This window comes from Globicephala melas, chromosome 8, assembly GCF_963455315.2.
Source record: "Globicephala melas chromosome 8, mGloMel1.2, whole genome shotgun sequence".
NCBI lineage: Eukaryota > Metazoa > Chordata > Mammalia > Artiodactyla > Delphinidae > Globicephala > Globicephala melas.
The window spans coordinates 69,858,305-69,876,476 of NC_083321.1; the positions used below are offsets into that span (position 1 = coordinate 69,858,305).

An 18,172-nucleotide genomic window follows, 5' to 3' on the forward strand; every position below is an offset into this window, starting at 1 on the left:
ACAAAAAAGAAACAGACTCAACAGATATAGAGAACAAACTAGTGGTTACCAGTGGGGAGGGGGAGGGGGGAGGGGATTAAGAGGTACAAACTATTAGGTATAAAATAAGGTACAAGGTTATATTGTACAACACCTGGAATATAGCCAATATTTTATAATAACTATAAATGAAGTATAACCTTTACAAATTGTGAATCACTATATTGTATACCTATAACTTATATAATATTGTCCATCAACTATACTTCAATTAAAAAAATTAAGTGTGCACGATTGGGGGATCTTTGGATGGCAGAATAGCATAGTAAAAAGAGCTTTGCTGTTGGAAGGGCTTAGGAGCTGTGCTGCTGGCTAGTTTTGTGACTCTGGACGTGACTTTACCACCGTGAGTCTGGTATCCCTGTCTGTACAATGGGAATAGGGTGATAATTAAATACAATAATTTTTATATCATCCCTGCACTTAATAGGCCCTCAGTAAATTGCTATTATTGATTATACTCTTCTTACTAAAGGGATGTTTAATTTCTTGGGGAATATTCGTTGCTTTAAATTATGTAGTTCATCCATGAGCCAATACTGACTTATGGGGTGGGCGAGAGTGATAAGAAGAAATGTACTTGCCTCTCCAGAGTCCCAGTCCCTGTGAAACGCTGCTGCCTGGCAGACCTCTCGGGGTCACTAAGCTGCAACAGCACGCTCTTAGGATCCGGAAGGCTGGAGGGTCCTAAGATCCTCGTGTCTGAACTGTTGCTCTCTCTGCAGTGGGGGTGAGAGGGAGCTTTGAGGAGCACAGCTGTGCATTCATGTTGTCACTTTAAGTCTTGGGGTTTATTTTAAGGCTCTTCATCCTGTTTGTTTTCCTTTGTTCCCAAAACATTAAGTACTTACTGTCTGCAAACAGTGATAGAAACACGTTTGAGCAATGGAGCTTACCTGCTAGTAATAATTTGTTTTCCTCACTGGGAACAAAATGTGAGGCAGGGCACCCAAAAGAATCCCTTTGTGGTCCTGAGATAAGTATAAACAAATAGGGTATGTTTAAAGATGATTTAAATTTCAGTTATTAAATTAATATAGGGCTTATTTATTAAAACTGATCCAAGTAAATAAGGTCTAGCGATCTATTATACAGCATAGTGCCTAGAGCTAACAGTACTGTATTGTATACTGAAAATTTGCTAAGAGGATAGATTAAGATCTTACCCCCCCCACACACACACATACACATACAAATAATAGAGGGGGTGGGAGAAAACTTTGGGTCGTGATGGATATGTCTGTGACCTTGATGGTGGTGATAGTTTTACGGTGTATGCTTATCCCCAAACTCATCGAGCTGTATACATTAAATATGTACAGCTTTTTATGTGTTAATCATACCTTAATAAAGTGGTTTAAAAGAAAAAACTTACCTGAGGAAAGGAATCTCTGAAGTCCAGGTACTTTTAGTTTTAGCTAAGTTAAACACCAAATACATCAACATGAAATATGAATTGTGATAATTATGTGTACTTGAGTCAAGATATTTATGTAGCCTTTGGATGTGATAGTAAAACCCACATTTAAAAAATGATTTCCTCTTGGTAGGTGGGGTCCTTTTACCATGGACGCTCTCATTGTATGCTCCCTGTGACTCTGGGTGGTGGGACTGCAATGACTCCTTTTATTTATTTATCTTTTTAACGGTGCATGAGTGGACACACTTAGAGGTCTCCCGACTGCACCAGCTCTCAGACATGTGAGGAAGCAGAAACCAAGGGCTGTATTTAGCACACAGTCCCAGGGCTCTGGGATCTGCTGTGGGTGTTGAGTGGGACCAAAGAGCCCCTTTCTCTAAATGTGAATTTGTGTTTAAGCTACAAAATCCCTGTGATGTTGTTACCTCTAACATGTACAAAGCCCCTGCAGGATTTGGATCACAGCATGCTTGTAATTAACCTGTTTTAGCACTAGATGGCTTTCTCCCTTTTTTTTTTTTCCCCACTAGCATTTACCAAGCCTTGGTCTCCTGAGTAGATTGAAAGAGACAACTCGCCTTTGAGTTAAGCTCTGTAGAATTAAGAATATGTTTGTAATTGGTTATTTTAAAATGTATCTTAATTCCATTAATGTGTATTTATTGAGTGCCTATTATGTGCTAGAAACTGCTAGGGACTGTGAACATATGCAGATGGGTCATTGATTCAATAAATAGGTACTGAGCACTTACTTTGATCTTATTCCTGCTGGAAACTGGAGATACAAGAGGTGAATAAGGCAAGATCCTTGCTGTTAATCAACTTATAAGTTAATGGGGAGAGAAAAAAAACTAAAAAAATGAAATACACAGGCAATGTAATATATTGCGGCATAAATATGCATGAAATGTGATGGGAATGCAGGTGAGTGGCATATACAAAATTGGGGGAGGAGGGGTAGATGACTTCCTGGAGGAAGTGGCACTAGAGGAGGGCTTCCAGAGACATTTGGATAGTCAGGGTATATAGTTTAGCATTTAGAGTGTGCCGAAGTAAGAGTTTCCTTTTTCCGTAAAGGGAGAAAGGCCCTCCAGATGGAGGAAACTTTGGGGAAACTGCAAGTATGTCTCTAGGTTTTGTGCAAAGGGTATTTGGGGCAATAGACATGAGTTGCTATAATTCAAGGCAGGTTGTGCTAAGTCATGTAGTACTTACCATACAGTGTTGTGTTCTTAGAATAGGGGTCAGAACAATTAAATTTTCTTGTAAGGTAAGTCTCTGTATCTATAAGAAGTTCTTTTTAAAAAGTATTTTATTGAAGTATAGTTGATTTACAATGTTGTGTTAGTTTCAGGTGTACAGCAAAGTGATTCAGTTATACATAAATGTATATATTATTTCTTTACATTCTCTCCCATTATAGATTATTACAAGATATTGAGTATAGTTCCCTGTGCTATACAGTAGGTCCTTGTTGTTTATCTATTTTATATATAGTAGTATATATATTTTAATCTCAAGCTCCTAATTTATCCCTCCCCCACCCCCTTTGGTAACTGTAAGTTTGTTTTCTATGTCTGTGAGTCTATTTCTGTTTTGTAAATAAGTTCATGTGTATAATTTTTTCAGATTCCACATATAGACCTATGATATATGTCTATCAGAAGTCCTTGACTGTAAGCAGTGCAAAGTAACTTTGGCTAACTTAAGCAAAAGAAGAATTTATTGGAAGTATATTGGGCAGCTCCCATATTAATGGGAAGGCTCAGAAAATGAGCAGGAACCTAGGTGAAGATATACCGGCAACCCAGGCAGGGCTAGGCTACTTGTCTTGTGATGATGGCGGCTACCATGGATACCACTGTTGCTCCTGGACTCCTGGGGGTACTGTTACCATAGATACTTTATCAGCATCCTTTGTTTTTGTGTCATTTCCTCAAGATTCAAAGTCTTTGGTTGGAATATCAGTTGACTGGGCCTCGGTCCTCCTAACTGCTAGAACAGGGAGGGGACCTTTTGGCTTCTGTAATGGGTGGTAGACCCAGCTTCCAAGGCTCACACAGTGAGTTCAGGGTTCTCCAACACTATTAGTATTTAATTGGAGGTGATTGACTATCAGGGATATGATAGGTAGTAGTTGAAAGTTGAACCACCTAATTCTAAATTATTTTCCATTTCTGTAGTGTTATGAAAATAATGTGCTAGTGCTTTTATTTATTTATTTTTATTAAAGCACAATTGATTTACAATGTTGTGTTAGTTTCTGGTGTACAGCAAAGTGATTCAGCTATACATACCTGTATGTATATATATTTTTTCATATTCTTTTCTATTATGGTTTATTATAGGATATTGAATATAGTTCCCTGTACTATACAGTAGGACCTCATTGTTTATCTATTTTATATATAGTAGTGTGTATCTGATAATCCCAGACTCTTAATTTATCCGTCCCCCACCCCCTTTCTATTTCTGTTCATTTGTATCATAGTTTAGATGTTGTGTGGTATTTGCCTTTCTCTTTCCGACTTCATTTAGTATGATAATCTCTAGGTCCACCCATGTTGCTGCAAATGGCATTATTTCGTTCCTTTTTATGGCTGAGTAGTATTCCATTGTATATATGTACCACATCTTCTTTATCCATTCATCTGTTGATGGACACTTACGTTGCTTCCATGTCTTGGTTATTGTAAGTAGTGCTGCTATGAGCATTGGGGTGCTTGTATCTTTTCGAATGAGAGTTTTCTCTGGATATATGCCCAGGAGTGGGATTGGTGGATCATATGATAACTCTATAGGCTTTTAAACCTAAATACTGGATTCTGGGTCTGCAGATACAGCTCCATCCTCCTCCTTACCTATACCCAAGCACCAATGAATTCTCCATTGCTTAAAGAGACCAAACACTTTGGTGACTCAGTCCCTATGCTTCACCTTTACCTTTTGGGGCTCATCTTTCCTCACTAGCACCCTCTCCTCACCCTGAAGCAGATTAACATCCTCCTCCTTTTTTCCACTTCAGCTCAGGAGTCTCTTTCTCCTGTTATTTTAGCGCCGAATCACCTCTGTCAATCATCGCGTAGTAACGAATTACTTCTGAGCCTCCAAAGCTTTGTGTCCCTTTAATAGAGCACTTACTCTGAGATGAAGTTTGGATAGTTGTGTGCCTGTGGTCTCCAGAATGGAATCAAAATATCCTAAGGCTAAGGGTGGTCTTACTCATTTCTTTGTTATTTATAGCTCACATCACAGGGCCCTGTTGAACTCAATTGTTACTTTAAAGGTTAAGCATACTTTCTGTAGTTTGGTCCACACTGATACTATCTCAGAGATATTTTTAAAGAAGCATTACAAAGTTAAACTTCACACAACTTTAAAGGTATTCATCACAGATTCCACTTTGAGAGCGTCTAAATTAAATAGGTGTATTTATTTTTCTTGTTTTCTACAATGGATGGATTATTCCAGGGATTCAAACTGAAGTTCCATGCCCAGGAAGACCATATCTGTAGAGGCTGGGAATTTTAGAAATCTTCCCCGCTCCCACCTCCTCCCCACTCCCCCCTATCTTGGGTTTCAAATAATGGTTACTTGGGAGAAAGGGAGTGAGAAGGTGTATTCAGCTGTTTGCCTTCAGTTTAGCGTTGGAGATCCCTGTTTGCTTTTTTCAGCGTGTGTGCTGCGTGCAGGCGTTCATAGAGGGGGATGCCAGGACCTGGCTGCTTCCTTCAGGCCTCAGGGTCAACAGTGTGACTTGGCTACCCTAGGGAGGGAGCTTGGCTTCACGTGAGGGCTTGTGAACAGACTACCCCGTATTTTTCAGGTACTGGTCGTGGAGTCTCCACGATCCCTTTAAAAACATTGTTTCTAGGACATCTGTCTCCCTGAGCAGAGTATTCTCCTCCCCGGAGAAACCTCCAGTTCTGCCAGAATCCGAAGGCGTGGCTCGGTTGCTGACATTTAACTTTGAGGCCGCTGGCGCACTCAGTCAATTCCTTAGCTCTTTGAAAAGGAAGGTAGAAGCCACAGAATTGTTTTGTTGCTTGTGGTTAAAATCTCTGTTATAAGGTTAGAGGAGGTTATTCTAATCTCGACAGTGGAATTTTTTTTTTTTTGCGGTGCGCGGACCTTTCACTGTTGTGGCCTCTCCCGTTGCGGAGCACAGGCTCCGGACGCGCAGGCTCACGGGCCCAGCCGCTCCGCGGCATGTGGGATCTTCTCGGACCGGGGCACGAACCCGTGTCCCCTGCACCGGCAGGCGGACTCTCAACCACTGCGCCACCAGGGAAGCTCAGTGGAATTGTTTTTAAAGGCATTAGGTGGTTTTGGCTTACATGGAGCTGGCAGAAAGTCTTGCACTTGGGTGCAGTGACACCTGGGAGTTTTTTTGCAGTGAGCGAAGGCCCCAGAGCATCACTGCCAGCTGCAAAGGGGAGAGCGGGTGCTTCCTCATCTTAGAGAACTGAGAGGGCCAGGGAATCGTCAGGAACTCTCAGAGACTGGCTTTGAAGGGACCCTCTCATTAAACTTGGTAGTGACATCATCCCAGAGGGTATGCCAAGTTCTCCATCCGTCAGCAAGTAGTAAGGGCTCATATACCTTATACAGAAAGTAGCAAGTACCCATATGGTGCCTTGTCTTCAAGCTTCACCAGGGCACTGGCACCAGCATATATGTATATATTTATTTATTTATTGAAGTATAGTTGATTTATGTTGTGTTTAATTTTTGCTATATAGCAAAGTGACTCAGTTATACATATGTATATTCTTTTTCATATTCTTTTCCATTATGATTTATCATAGGATATTGAATATAGTTCCCTGTGCTATACAGTAGGACCTTGTTTATTCGTCCTATATGTAATAGTTTGCATCTGCTAATCCCAAACTCCCAGTCCTTCCCTCCCACATCGCCCCTTCCCCTTGACAACCACTAGTCTGTTCTGTATATCCGTGAGTTTGTTTTTGGTTTTTAGATATGTGCATCTACTTAAAGGTTGAGGAGTATTCCATTGTATATATGTACCACATCTTCTTTATCCATCCCTCTGTCGATGGCCATTTAGGTTGTTTCCATGTCTTGGCTATTGTGAATAGTGCTGCTGTGAACATAGGGATGCATGTATCTTTTCAAATTAGAGTTTTGTCTGGGTATGTGCCCAGAAGTGGGATTGTTGGATGCACCAGCCTGTATTAAGTGACTACTGCAAACTACTAGGCAGTTGATGTTTAAGTGCTCAGTTGTGCGCTTTCGATCATAATTACCGTGGCCATTGGGGGAAGGCAGGCCACTGTAGGGGAGGTAACCTGAAGACGTAAATGTATTGGGATAAACTTTAGAGGACCTGGGGAGGGGAGTGTGCAGCTAGAGGATGGCATTCCCAGCAGGGCCTTGGAGAATGCGGGTGGCATGTTCACAGGATGCTGGGATGCTGAGGGGACCAGCAGGACTGTTGATAGCTAAAGGAGGGGGCCGAGTGTAGACAGCCTTGAAAACCGAACAGAATTTGAACTTGAAGCTTGTAGCCGATATGTTTATGTGCAAGGGAGTGGCATGCTGGCAGTGGAGTTTAATTAAGGACAGGTGATTCCCAGCTGTGTGAGTGCAGGACGATAGTGGGGTGACGGTTTGAATGTCCTCTGATGTTTACACCGGAAGGAGACTCCTGAGCCTCTTATGTTGGTCTGTTTATGGATTCCGGATCTGATCTTAGGGAACGAATCAGTTACAGTGGAGGTGAAACAGCTGAGCAGGTGACCAGGATTCTTGTTGTACCTCTCGCCTCCCCCAGGAAACTCACTTCATTTTTACCTTAATTCATTTTTCCTTCAACAACGAGGCCTTTGTTATCCCTACTGTGGAGGGAGGGAAAAAAGTCGTGTTCAGGGTCACGTTACCTAAAGGCCTCTGGACAGTTACAAAGAAAGTGAGAGAGTGAAACCATAATGGGAAGGAAGTTTTCAGTGCTTCAGAAGCCAGCCAAAAGTAGTCATGCTCTTAGAGAGAGAAGCAAAGGATTCTTGTTGAGAAATGACATGCAGTTTTTGCAAAGAGAAAGGAACTGTTCTTGTTGAAATGGGTCATCATCAATATAAGGCAGAAACGTTGAACCCTCAAACTGAAATTGCAGAATTTCACCCTCTGCCGAGTACAGCACAAACAAATGTCTAGCTTTACTTCAGGCAGGAGCCCGAGGTGCTGCCCGCCCCCTGCCCAGAGGGAGACCCTGGGCAGGTTTTCTATTGCTTCTGCCAGTTTCCCCACGCAGACTAAAGCTGTGTGAGCCATGGTCCTTAGATGAAGGTTTGGGTTGAAAGTAGGTGACTGCAAGTTACTAAGTCAAGAGAAACTTACATGGAAACCCTGAGAGGCAACTCCATGTACAGATTACATAGAAGTTGAATCCTTGGTCAGCTGTGGACTCCCCTAAAACCTGCACTGTCACTTAGGCCCTGGGCCCCAGCCAGGCCTCGCAGCGCTCACCGGGTAGGGGTGGTGTCCGGGCGTCTCCTGTGGTTTCTCACAATTCTTGCTCCCGGGGCTGGAGACCTGCTAACAAGGAAAACCGAATTTCTGCTTATGACAGGTATTGATGTCCAGTTTCTGATTTCAGAGATCCTTGACCCTGTTGGTTAGATTATATACCCTATGTTTTTACATAAGAAAACAGACTCAAATCGTGCTACCGGAGTTCCTAACGAAGATCCTGCACTAGAACAGGAAGGGAAAGATTATGCGCACGTGGGACGGCGGATGGTGTCTCTCTTGCATTTTTGCTGTGTAGCCCAGGAATGTCGTGCCACCCTGTGATACACGTTATTATCATTTTACCTTGTCTTACAGGTGAGGGAGCTGGAAGTGAAATGATTCCTTTCAGGTGTGGCAGTGCTGGGATAGCTCACTGGGTTGTCTCTTGGCCCAGTGGAGTGATGATTCCTGGGCCTGGCTGTCTGTAGGGTCTGTCCTGATCATCTTCTCTGCAATTCCAAGGAGAGGGGGCAGAGTGGGAACGGAACTCTCGGTCAGTGCGTGGGCCACTGAGTCTTAGATGACTGTTCATATGGAGTTGGGCATCCTGTCCTTCAGTCTGCATAGGGGTGTGTGTGTGTGTGTGCGTGCGCATACGAAGAGCATTAGTTCCTTCTTAATACTGAGGCCTGCCGAAGAAATGGTGAGAGGCGGCGCATCTTTGGTGCCCTCTGAGCTTAGGCCCCTCCTTCCAGCTCTGCTCTCTATAGCGCCCTGTGGCCTGGAGCCCTGGGGCCTACTCTCACTCGGCAGGCCGTTGGATAAGGTGTGGAAAAGCAGTTTATACCGGTGTTGTGATGATAGGAATGGCTGACTGCAGGGTTCTTACCTGGGCTCCATGTTGAAAGCATGTATCTATGCATACACACATTCCCTACGCCCACCTTTATACACCCATACATATACACATGTATATTCTTAGGTAGGCCACAGTTTGGCCCAAAGAGTTGTAATCTCTTGGCATATGCCATTCCGGATCCAGATCGTAAGAGAACACCACACTTTTTTTTTTTAATTGAATTGAAGTATAGTTGATTTACAGTGTTGTGTAGTTTCAGGTGTACAGTAAAGTGATTCAGTTTATATATATATGTGTATATATATTTATAAATATATGTATATATAAATATATATAAATATATATATATTCTTTTTCAGATTCTTTTCCATTATAAGTTATTGTAAGATATTGAATATAGTTCCCTGTGCTACACAGTAGGTCCTTGTTGTTTATCTATTTTATATATAGTAATGTGTATCTGTCACACTTTCTTTACTCAAGTGTCTGGGTCCTCAACTCCTCCCTGGCTCTGATTTGGTGGGAGAGAGGCGGAGGGTGCAGAGGTGTGTTTGTGTTTTTTGTTTCTTTGCCTATGTGCACTGTTCTCCATCTAGCTTAGGGCTTCTCGGCGGTGGTTGCACATCGGAATCATATGAAGAGCCTTATAAAATACACATGCCTGGGCCCTGTCCCAGTGATTCTGATTGACTAGGTCTGGGTGAGACTGGGGTACTGGCATTGGCAGCGTTCCCCAGGTGATCCTAATAGGTGGCCAAGGTTGCTCTGTGTGTCTCTCCAACTTTCCACCAGTATTTTCCACCTGCCTGAAGTAGAAGCCAGGCCAGGATTTGCCTTTGGATCCAGGCCATCGATAATTCCTAATTTTAGCCTTGACTTTTAGATTTATAGATGTAGAAGATGAGGCCCAGAAAGGGCTGAGTTTCTTTCCAGGGTAGTCCTTTGTCGGTCGGCCAAAAAGAGAACGCTGACAGATACTGTCACAGGCATTGGAACTGTCATTTTAGGCTGATCTTTACATAGTATGTCATTCACACTCGGTTTTTATTCATCCTTAAGATCTAAGTCACAACTACATTATTTATTTTAACATTGTAAGATAAATATTCTGGTTGTCAAAATCTTTTTTCTCTTTTTCTCTCTAGTCTGAACATGCTTACGATACATGTGAGCACACGCGCAAATATTATTTTGTGGGTTGAGGTAGAGAAACTCAGGAAGAAGTTGAGTAAATTTCTATCTTACAGCCTCTTAGAATAATTAGTTGCTTACTACTAGCTTGGGCCTTATGGGAAATGGGTAGATAACAATCCTAGCAAGAAATTGCAAATGACCTGTTTGAAGTGATGGCTGTAAAACATGATTTTTCTTCTAATGGAATTACCTCTGGGGCAAGGATTTTTTTTTTTTTAATGTATTTTTATTACATCACAGGAGAACAACTCGTGTTATCCTGCTAAGTGACAGCAGCATGACACTGTGTGATTCCAAATTTGTATGTACAAATCTTAATGTATAAAATTAAACAGAAATGTACCATAAGACTAACAGCAGTCCTCTATATGATTGTATTATTGGTAATACATAATCATAAAAATGCATTTTCTTTCCTTGTGAAAATCAGATACTGAAGCAGGATCAGCTTAAGCTCCTTGGCCTCTGTGCAGGTTTTCTTGACCTTCAGGCAGGGTTAGGCCCTTTGTCCTGAGCTCCCACTGTATCTAGAACAAGCCTTTGTTACAGCCAACGCTACCCTGCCTCGTAACTGCCGGCCAACATGTCTGCTTCCTAATGAATTATGAGACTCCTGATGTCAGAGTTCTTGTCTTGTTTATCACTCTAGCATGGCGCCTGGCACTTAGAACATACCAGGCACATGCTGACTAAATGTTGAAACAATTTCTGTTGGAACTATAGACCAAAGTAATCAGATTTAATTCTGAGGCTTGGTATTGCCCACTCCTTTTCGGGTTCCACAGTCAGTAACACAAGCATCTCAGATAATATTTTTCCTAAAAGCTTTGTCTACAACTCGGGTGAATTGCCACCGTGAAATGGGTGCTGCTTGGGTGTCTGGGTGGGAAAATTCCTTTGAGGGATATGGAGGCATCAGACAACTCTACCTATTCGCATCCATCATTTGATCATGCATCTGCCTCCCTTACTGGGATTCCTTGCTCACCATGCAACTTCCAAGTTGTAATTTGGCTTCCTGTGGAAATGTCAAAACAGTAAATGTGCTGGCTGGCCTGGAGGGCATAAGAGACTGTTCCCTCTGGCGGTTGTGTTTCTCATGGTAAATTAATGAATTGGCAAAATTTGGATTCTGATGACCCAATGAGGGGCCGCCACCCTGTGAAGTCTCTTGGCATGCTTTGTACCATCTATCTTATCTCCACCAACAGTGGAGAATCAGAGGGGAGGGTTCATTGTCCAGAATGCTAGGGAAAGGATATCCAGGATGGAAGAGAAGCTGTCGAGGTAAACTTTGGACAGCTGTGGACAAACCTTCAGGTTTGGGTACAAGAAAGTTTTGATATGGATTAATTCTACACGTGACGAGGAGAAGACCAGGGCAAACTATACAATGATCCATTATAGTCACACGTTAACGGAAAAGGCACTAAGATGTCCTTAGCCGTTAACTCTCTAAATTGTTTTTCCTTGTATTTGTAACTAATCTAATTGATATTCATGTTTAGCTACCATATATATGTCTATATATATATAGTTTTTAATAGAAAAGGCCTTTTATTTTTTTTGAACTTTTGAATTTTGTTTTATTTATTTTTTTATACAGCAGGTTCTTATTACTTATCTATTTTATACATATCAGTGTATACATGTCAATCCCAATCTCCCAATTCATCACACCACCAGCCCCACCCGCTGCTGCTTTCCCACCTTGGTGTCCATACGTTTGTTCTCTACATCTGTGTCTCTATTTCTGCCCAGCAAACCGGTTCATCTGTACCATTTTTCTAGATTCCGCATATATGCATTAGTATACGATATTTGTTTTTCTCTTTCTGACTTACTTCACTCTGTATGACAGTCTCTAGATCCATCCATGTCTCTACCAGTGACCCAATTTTTTCCTTTTTATGGCTGAGTAATATTCCATTGTATATATGTACCACATCTTCTTTATCCATTCGTCTGTCGATGGGCATTTAGGTTGCTTCCATGACCTGGCTATTGTAAATAGTGCTGCAATGAACACTGGTGTGCATGTGTGGTTTTGAATTATGGTTTTCTCTGGGTATATGCCCAGTAGTGGGATTTCTGGGTCATATGGTAATTCTATTTTTAGTTTTTTAAGGAACCTCCATACTGTTCTCCATAGTGGCTGAATTACATTCCCACCAGCAGTGCAAGAGAGTTCCATTTTCTCCACACCCTCTCCAGCATTTGTTGTTTGTAGATTTTCTGATGATGCCCATTCTAACTGGTGTGAGGTGATACCTCATTGTAGTTTTGATTTGCATTTCTCTAATAAGATGTGCTTCTTAGCCATCTGTATATCTTCTTTGGTGAAATGTCTGATTAGGTCTTCTGCCCATTTTTGGACTGGGTTGTTTGTTTTTTTAATATTGAGTTTCATGAGCTGTTTATATATTTTGCAGATTAATCCTTTGTCGGTTAATTCATTTGCAAATATTTTCTCCAATTCTGAGGGTTGCTTTTTGTCTTGTTTGTAGTTTCCTTTGCTTTGCAAAAGCTTTGAAGTTTCATTAGATCCCATTTGTTTATTTGTGTTTTTGTTTCCATTACTCTCGGAGGTGGATCAAAAAAGATTTTGCTGTGATTTACGTCAAAGAGTGTTCTTCCTGTTTTCCTCTAAGAGGTTTATAGTGTCTGGCCTTACATTTAGGTCTCTAATCCATTTTGAACTTATTTTTGTGTATGGTGTTAGGGAGTGTTCTAGTTTCATTCTTTTACATGTAGCTGTCCAGTTTTCCCAGCACCACTTATTGAAGAGACTGTCTTTTCTCCATTGTATATCCTTGCTTCCTCTGTCATAGATTAGTTGACCATAGGTGCATGGGTTTATCTCTGGGCTTTCTGTCTTGTTCCTTTGATCTATATTTCTGTTTTTGTGCCAGTACCATATTGCCTTGATTACTGTAGCTTTGTAGTGTACTCTGAAGTCAGCGAGTCTGATTCCTCCAGCTCCGTTTTCTTCCCTCAAGACTGCTTTAGCTATTCGGGGTCTTTTGTGTCTCCATACAAATTTTAAGATTTTTTGTTCTAGTTATGTAAAAAATGCCACTGGTAATTTGAAAGTGATTGCATTGAATCTGTAGATTGCTTTGGGTAGTAGAGTCATTTTCACAATATTGATTCTTCCAATCCAAGAACATGATATATCTCTCCATCTGTTTGTGTCATCTTTGATTTCTTTCATCAGTGTCTTACAGTTTTCTGCATACAGGTCTTTTACCTCCTTAGGTAGGTTTATTACTAGGTATTTTATTCTTTTTGTTGCAATGGTGAATGGGATTGTTTCCTTAATTTCTCTTTCTGATCTTTCATTGTTAGTGTATAGGAATGCCAGAGATTTCTGTGCATTAATTTTGTATCCTGCAACTTGACCAAATTCATTAATTAGCTCTAGTAGTTTTCTGGTGGCATCTTTAGTATTCTCTCTATATAGTATCATGTCATCTGCAAACAGTGACAGTTTTCCTTCTTCTTTTCCAATTTGTATTCCCTTCATTTCTTTTTCTTCTCTGATTGCCCTGGCTAGGACTTCCAAAGCTACGTTGAACAATAGTGGCGAGAGTGGACATCCTTGTCTTATTCCTGATCTTAGAAGAAATGCTTCAGTTTTTCACCATTGAGAGTGATGTTTAATGTGGGTTTGTCGTATATGACCTTTATTATGTTGAGGTAGGTTCCCTCTATGCCCACTTTCTGTAGAGTTTTTATCATAAATGGGTGCTTAATTTTGTCAAAAGCTGTTTCTGCATCTATTGAGATGATCATATGGTTTTTACTCTTCAATTTGTTAATACGGTGTATCACATTGATTGATTTGCGTATATTAAGGAATCCTTGGGGGCAAGGATTTTAATTAAAAAAAAAAATAGCCTGAGTCTTTCCCCAGAGTAAACTAAGTTACTTTTGCCAGAAAGAGCCTTCAACTTGGTGCCCATGCAAAGAAACGAGTGCAGAGAGGAAAGACCGCCCAGACCCATGCTGCTGAGTATTTCCATGATGTTGTAGATGCCAGATCAGTGTTGCTGTCATGGTATCTCATGTTCAGTGACTGTAGAATTGAACACAGTGTCACGTTTAATTGAAACAGGAAGCACACTCCTCTTTGAGTGTGAAGCAGATACAGAGGAGCTGAAAAAGGTCAGTGCCGGGCAGAGGGCCAGAACCCATGACCCGGGCTCACACTGCCACCCGAGGCTCCAGAACCCTCAGAGTGGGGCTGAGCGCTCTGTCCTGGGTTGGGACAGGCCCTTGCTAACACGTGGTCTGGCAAAATGACCACCCCTCTCTGCATCTTTCATACATTCCAAGAGACAGCTGCCCTTCCCCTTTTAGTTTTCCTTTTCTGGCCTCCCTGCCTCCCTCCTTTCTGTCCCCCACCTTGACCTTTCCAAACTTGGTGACTTGTCCAGTTCCTCAGGGGACTTGATTTCTGCCAGTGTTTCTGCTGCTGCCCTTGGAAGTAGGTTGTGAGAAAGGGTCCCTGCCTTCACTCAGCGTGTCTTGAAAATTGTTATTGTGACCTCCCGGGTCATTTTGGTGGGTGGCTAGACTTGTGATGATTCTGAATAGTAACTTTGGAATTTTATGAATCGAAAAGACAGAGCTGCCACTGCCAGTGGAAATGTGTGTGGGAGAACAGCTAGTGTGACTCACACGGCGAAGAGGGAGAGGAGGACTTCATTGGCACTAATATGCACTTTGCTTTCTGCCCCCAGGTCCCCCTCCTGCCTGTTACAGCCCCAGTAGTCCCATCCAGATTCTGGAAGACCCCAACTACTTTTTCCCAGACTTTCAGCTCTATTCTGGGAGGCATGAAGCATCTTTGACGGTGGAGGCAAACAGTAGCATCAGGGAAAAAGTTGGTAAGTTCTTTTATTGGCACTTGTGTTGGAAAAGCAGAACAATCTTATGTTTCTCATTTTTCGCTCTTTTGCATAATTTTTTCTCTATCCTTCTTTTAAATATCAGCATATTGAATTATTGGTTGTCTCTGTATTGGTAGGTGCCTTATTTTTAATGTTTGGTAAACATTAACAAGGTTTTAATAGACTGTTTTACTATAATATGTGACCCTCTCAACAGAGTTCCTAAGTATGTAGGAACTTCAGAATTATACCACTTATGCCTTCATTTTCTTCTAATTCCTAAATATTCTTTTGTATTCTTTCCCAGAGTCTTTCATTCCTTTTTTTCTTCTCTGCTTTCATTTTTACCTCTTTTTGCAAATGATTCAGAAATTCAGAGAAATTCAAAACTATAGTCGGGAAGGAACTGCTTCCTTTGTAAAAACTTTCTGCCTATTTTTGAGGGTTTATGAGATTGGTTAAACCATGAAAAGGAATCTTCAAAACCACTTTAAAGAAGATCTCAGGGTTCTTGCCAAATGTGCTTATGAAAAGGAAATTCAGTAGTTTTCATGCTTAATGAGACACCATTCCTTTTATTATTCATCCAAAAAAATCTTTTTCCTTTGGATATATATTTTTATTTGAATTTTTATTCATTTTATTTTAAAATGTTGATTTTTATTTGAATTTGCTTGTTTCATTAAGCCCTGAAGGTAAGGACTGTCCACTTCACTCTCCTAACCCCAGCACCTATCAGAATGCCTGACTATAACAGGTTGGCAGTTGGTATTTGTAGAGTGAGTGATGGCTCAACTCAACCCACACTGTTAATCGCTCTCCTAGGGTTGTTTATCACTTATTACAGTTATTTGGCAATTCATCTTGTGTGGACTTTCAATGATCTGTTTTTGTTGTTTAAAAATTTTTGTTGTTGAACTTCTGGTTTAAATCTCAGTTACTGTACACCTTCTCTGAAGGTGAGGAATAAGTTTGAATTTACTCCACATGCCGTCCTGTGAGGCAGGTATGAAGCCTGACCATTATACAGAGCAGAAAGGTTCAGAGAAGCCAAGTAATTTGCCTGAGGTCACAGAGGTGTGATTTTGGGGTTGATCAGAGTTGAGCTTCAGGAACCAGTCTGTAAAGTTCTTTACTTGGCAATTATTATTTTTTTTTAACCACTTTTTAAAATTGAAGTATGGTTAGTTTACAATGCTATGTTAGTTTCAGGTGTACAGCAAAGTGATTCAGTTACATGTATATCTATCTATCTGTCTATATATCTATTCTTTTTCAGATTCTTTTTCATAATAGGTTATTACAAGATACTGAATATACTTCCCTGTGCTATACAGTAGGTCCTTGTTGTTTATCGCTTTCATGTATAGTAGTGTGTATATGTTAATCCCAAACTTCTAATTTATCCCTGCCCCCCACAATTCTTTCCTGAATGCCTTCTGTATATTGGGGTAGTATTCTAGGCACTGGGTATACAGCATGTGAACGTAACAGATAAAACTCTCTGTTCTCTGGTGCTTGAATTCTAGTAGACAAATACAGATAAATACAGTGTTGATCAAAAGGAGAAGAGGCCAGAGGCAAGAGATATTAGGCTGCTCAGGACATTTAGACAACTGGTTAGGGGACTGGAACCCGGGGAGTAGCTGAGGGCATGGAAGCTGGGGCTGCAGTCTTTGCTGTTACAGAGACACTCAAAATGTCATCTACGGTCTCCTTTTCTCATATTTTAATACTGAAAAGTGTAAGAGGGATGTAATCCTTGACAGAATCCCTTGCCCAAAGAAGACAATAAACCCAATGACTTATGTCCAGGTATATACACATGTATATGTGTATTTCTATATCTTATAAGCATATCACACCACCTTCATTTTTTCTCATTTCACTTATCACACCACCTTCATTTTTCCTCATTTCACTGTGGACTGAAAAGTGCTTGGCACTTGATTAAATGTAGGGAGCAAAGGAGACAAAAGGATCAAAATTGAATCTGAAATTTCTATCTGGTTGCCTCTGATGAGGATGCCATTCATAGAAAAAAAAAAAAAGGCAACCTTGGGGAAGAAAGACGGTTTGGGGGAAAATGATGTGTCCTGTGCATATGTAAAAACAAAGAACCATCACTGCGTAGAATTGTTAAGAGTGAAGGCTGCTGTCTCTAAGGCTGCTTATCTCTAAGGGGCTAGCTCAGCTCCCTCTATTGACAGGGGAGGATGTTGAGCTCTAAGAGAGCAAGTGATTTGCTCAAAGTCTTGCCAGTGCCATCTATTGTGATGATTGCTCTAAGGGAGGTATAATAATGGAGCCCGGACATTGGAGAAGGAGGGCTCAAGCCTGCTGGGCTACAGCAGGAAGGGTTCTACTTAGAAGGTAGCTTTGGAGCCATCACTCAAAGCATGTCTAGGAATTTCCCAAGAAGGGTGTGGTGAGATGCATCTTTCTAGGCAGGGGGATGGATGGGAGCAAAGTCCTGGAGGCCTGAGAGAGCTAGCATGTCTGGGAACTTCTTAGGGTATTGCTGGAACTTGAACTCCAAGGGGTTGCCGGTGAGGAGGCCAGTGATGGCATGAAATGTTGCAGGATGGACAAAGCAATGCCTGCTACACCCTGTGATGGACTGTCAGTTTCATCCTATAATTAATTGGCGAGGAATTTTGGGCAGGGGAGTGATATGATTAAGTTTTCCGGTTTGAACAATCTTAGGGCAGTGGGGAAGATAAGTTGGAGTCTGAGGGGGTGGGTTTGGAAGTGGAAAAGAGCCTAGTGTCAGAGAAATAGATGAGGGGGCTCTTGGAATGGTTTGGGTGTGAGGCTCCACGGGCTTGTCCTGCGGAATGAACACAGATTTCGTCGTGGAATGAGTCGGATCCTGGATCTGTCTCTTCCTACCTCTGTGACCTTGGTGATTTACCTCCTCTAAACCTCTCTCCTTATCTGTAAGATGGGGGAATTAATACCTGCCTCATGCGATTCTATGTGGACTAAACTAAATAAAGGAGGGAATTTAGTACAATACCTGGCACATCATATGCTCCTTAAGAATGTTTTTTGTGGTTGTACTGTGGTTATTGATAATGAACTTGGAGACTGGCAGGGGAATAAAGGGGAGAGTTGGGAGGGATGTTTCATTTCGGAGGCAGAATTGACAGGCAGGCGCTGACCAGATGTTGGGGGTAAGGGAGAGAAAGGAATTTTGGAAAACTCTCAGGTTTCTGGCTTGGCAAAGAGTAGACGAGGCAGGGATCCAGGGGTTGTTTGGATGGGCTGAGGAAGACACGTCGAGTTTGG

General features: G+C 41.5%; 1 protein-coding gene across 2 annotated transcripts in view; it reads left to right on the forward strand.

The window, feature by feature from the left end:
* Positions 1-18,172, forward strand: part of AMOTL1 (angiomotin like 1) — a 133,040-nt gene that overhangs the window by 44,372 nt on the left and 70,496 nt on the right. For both annotated transcript variants that reach the window (XM_030883738.2, XM_030883743.3), the window contains exon 2: positions 14,732-14,878. In XM_030883738.2, coding sequence (XP_030739598.2) covers positions 14,732-14,878 — 147 coding nt within the window. The remainder of the gene's footprint in view (positions 1-14,731; positions 14,879-18,172) is intronic.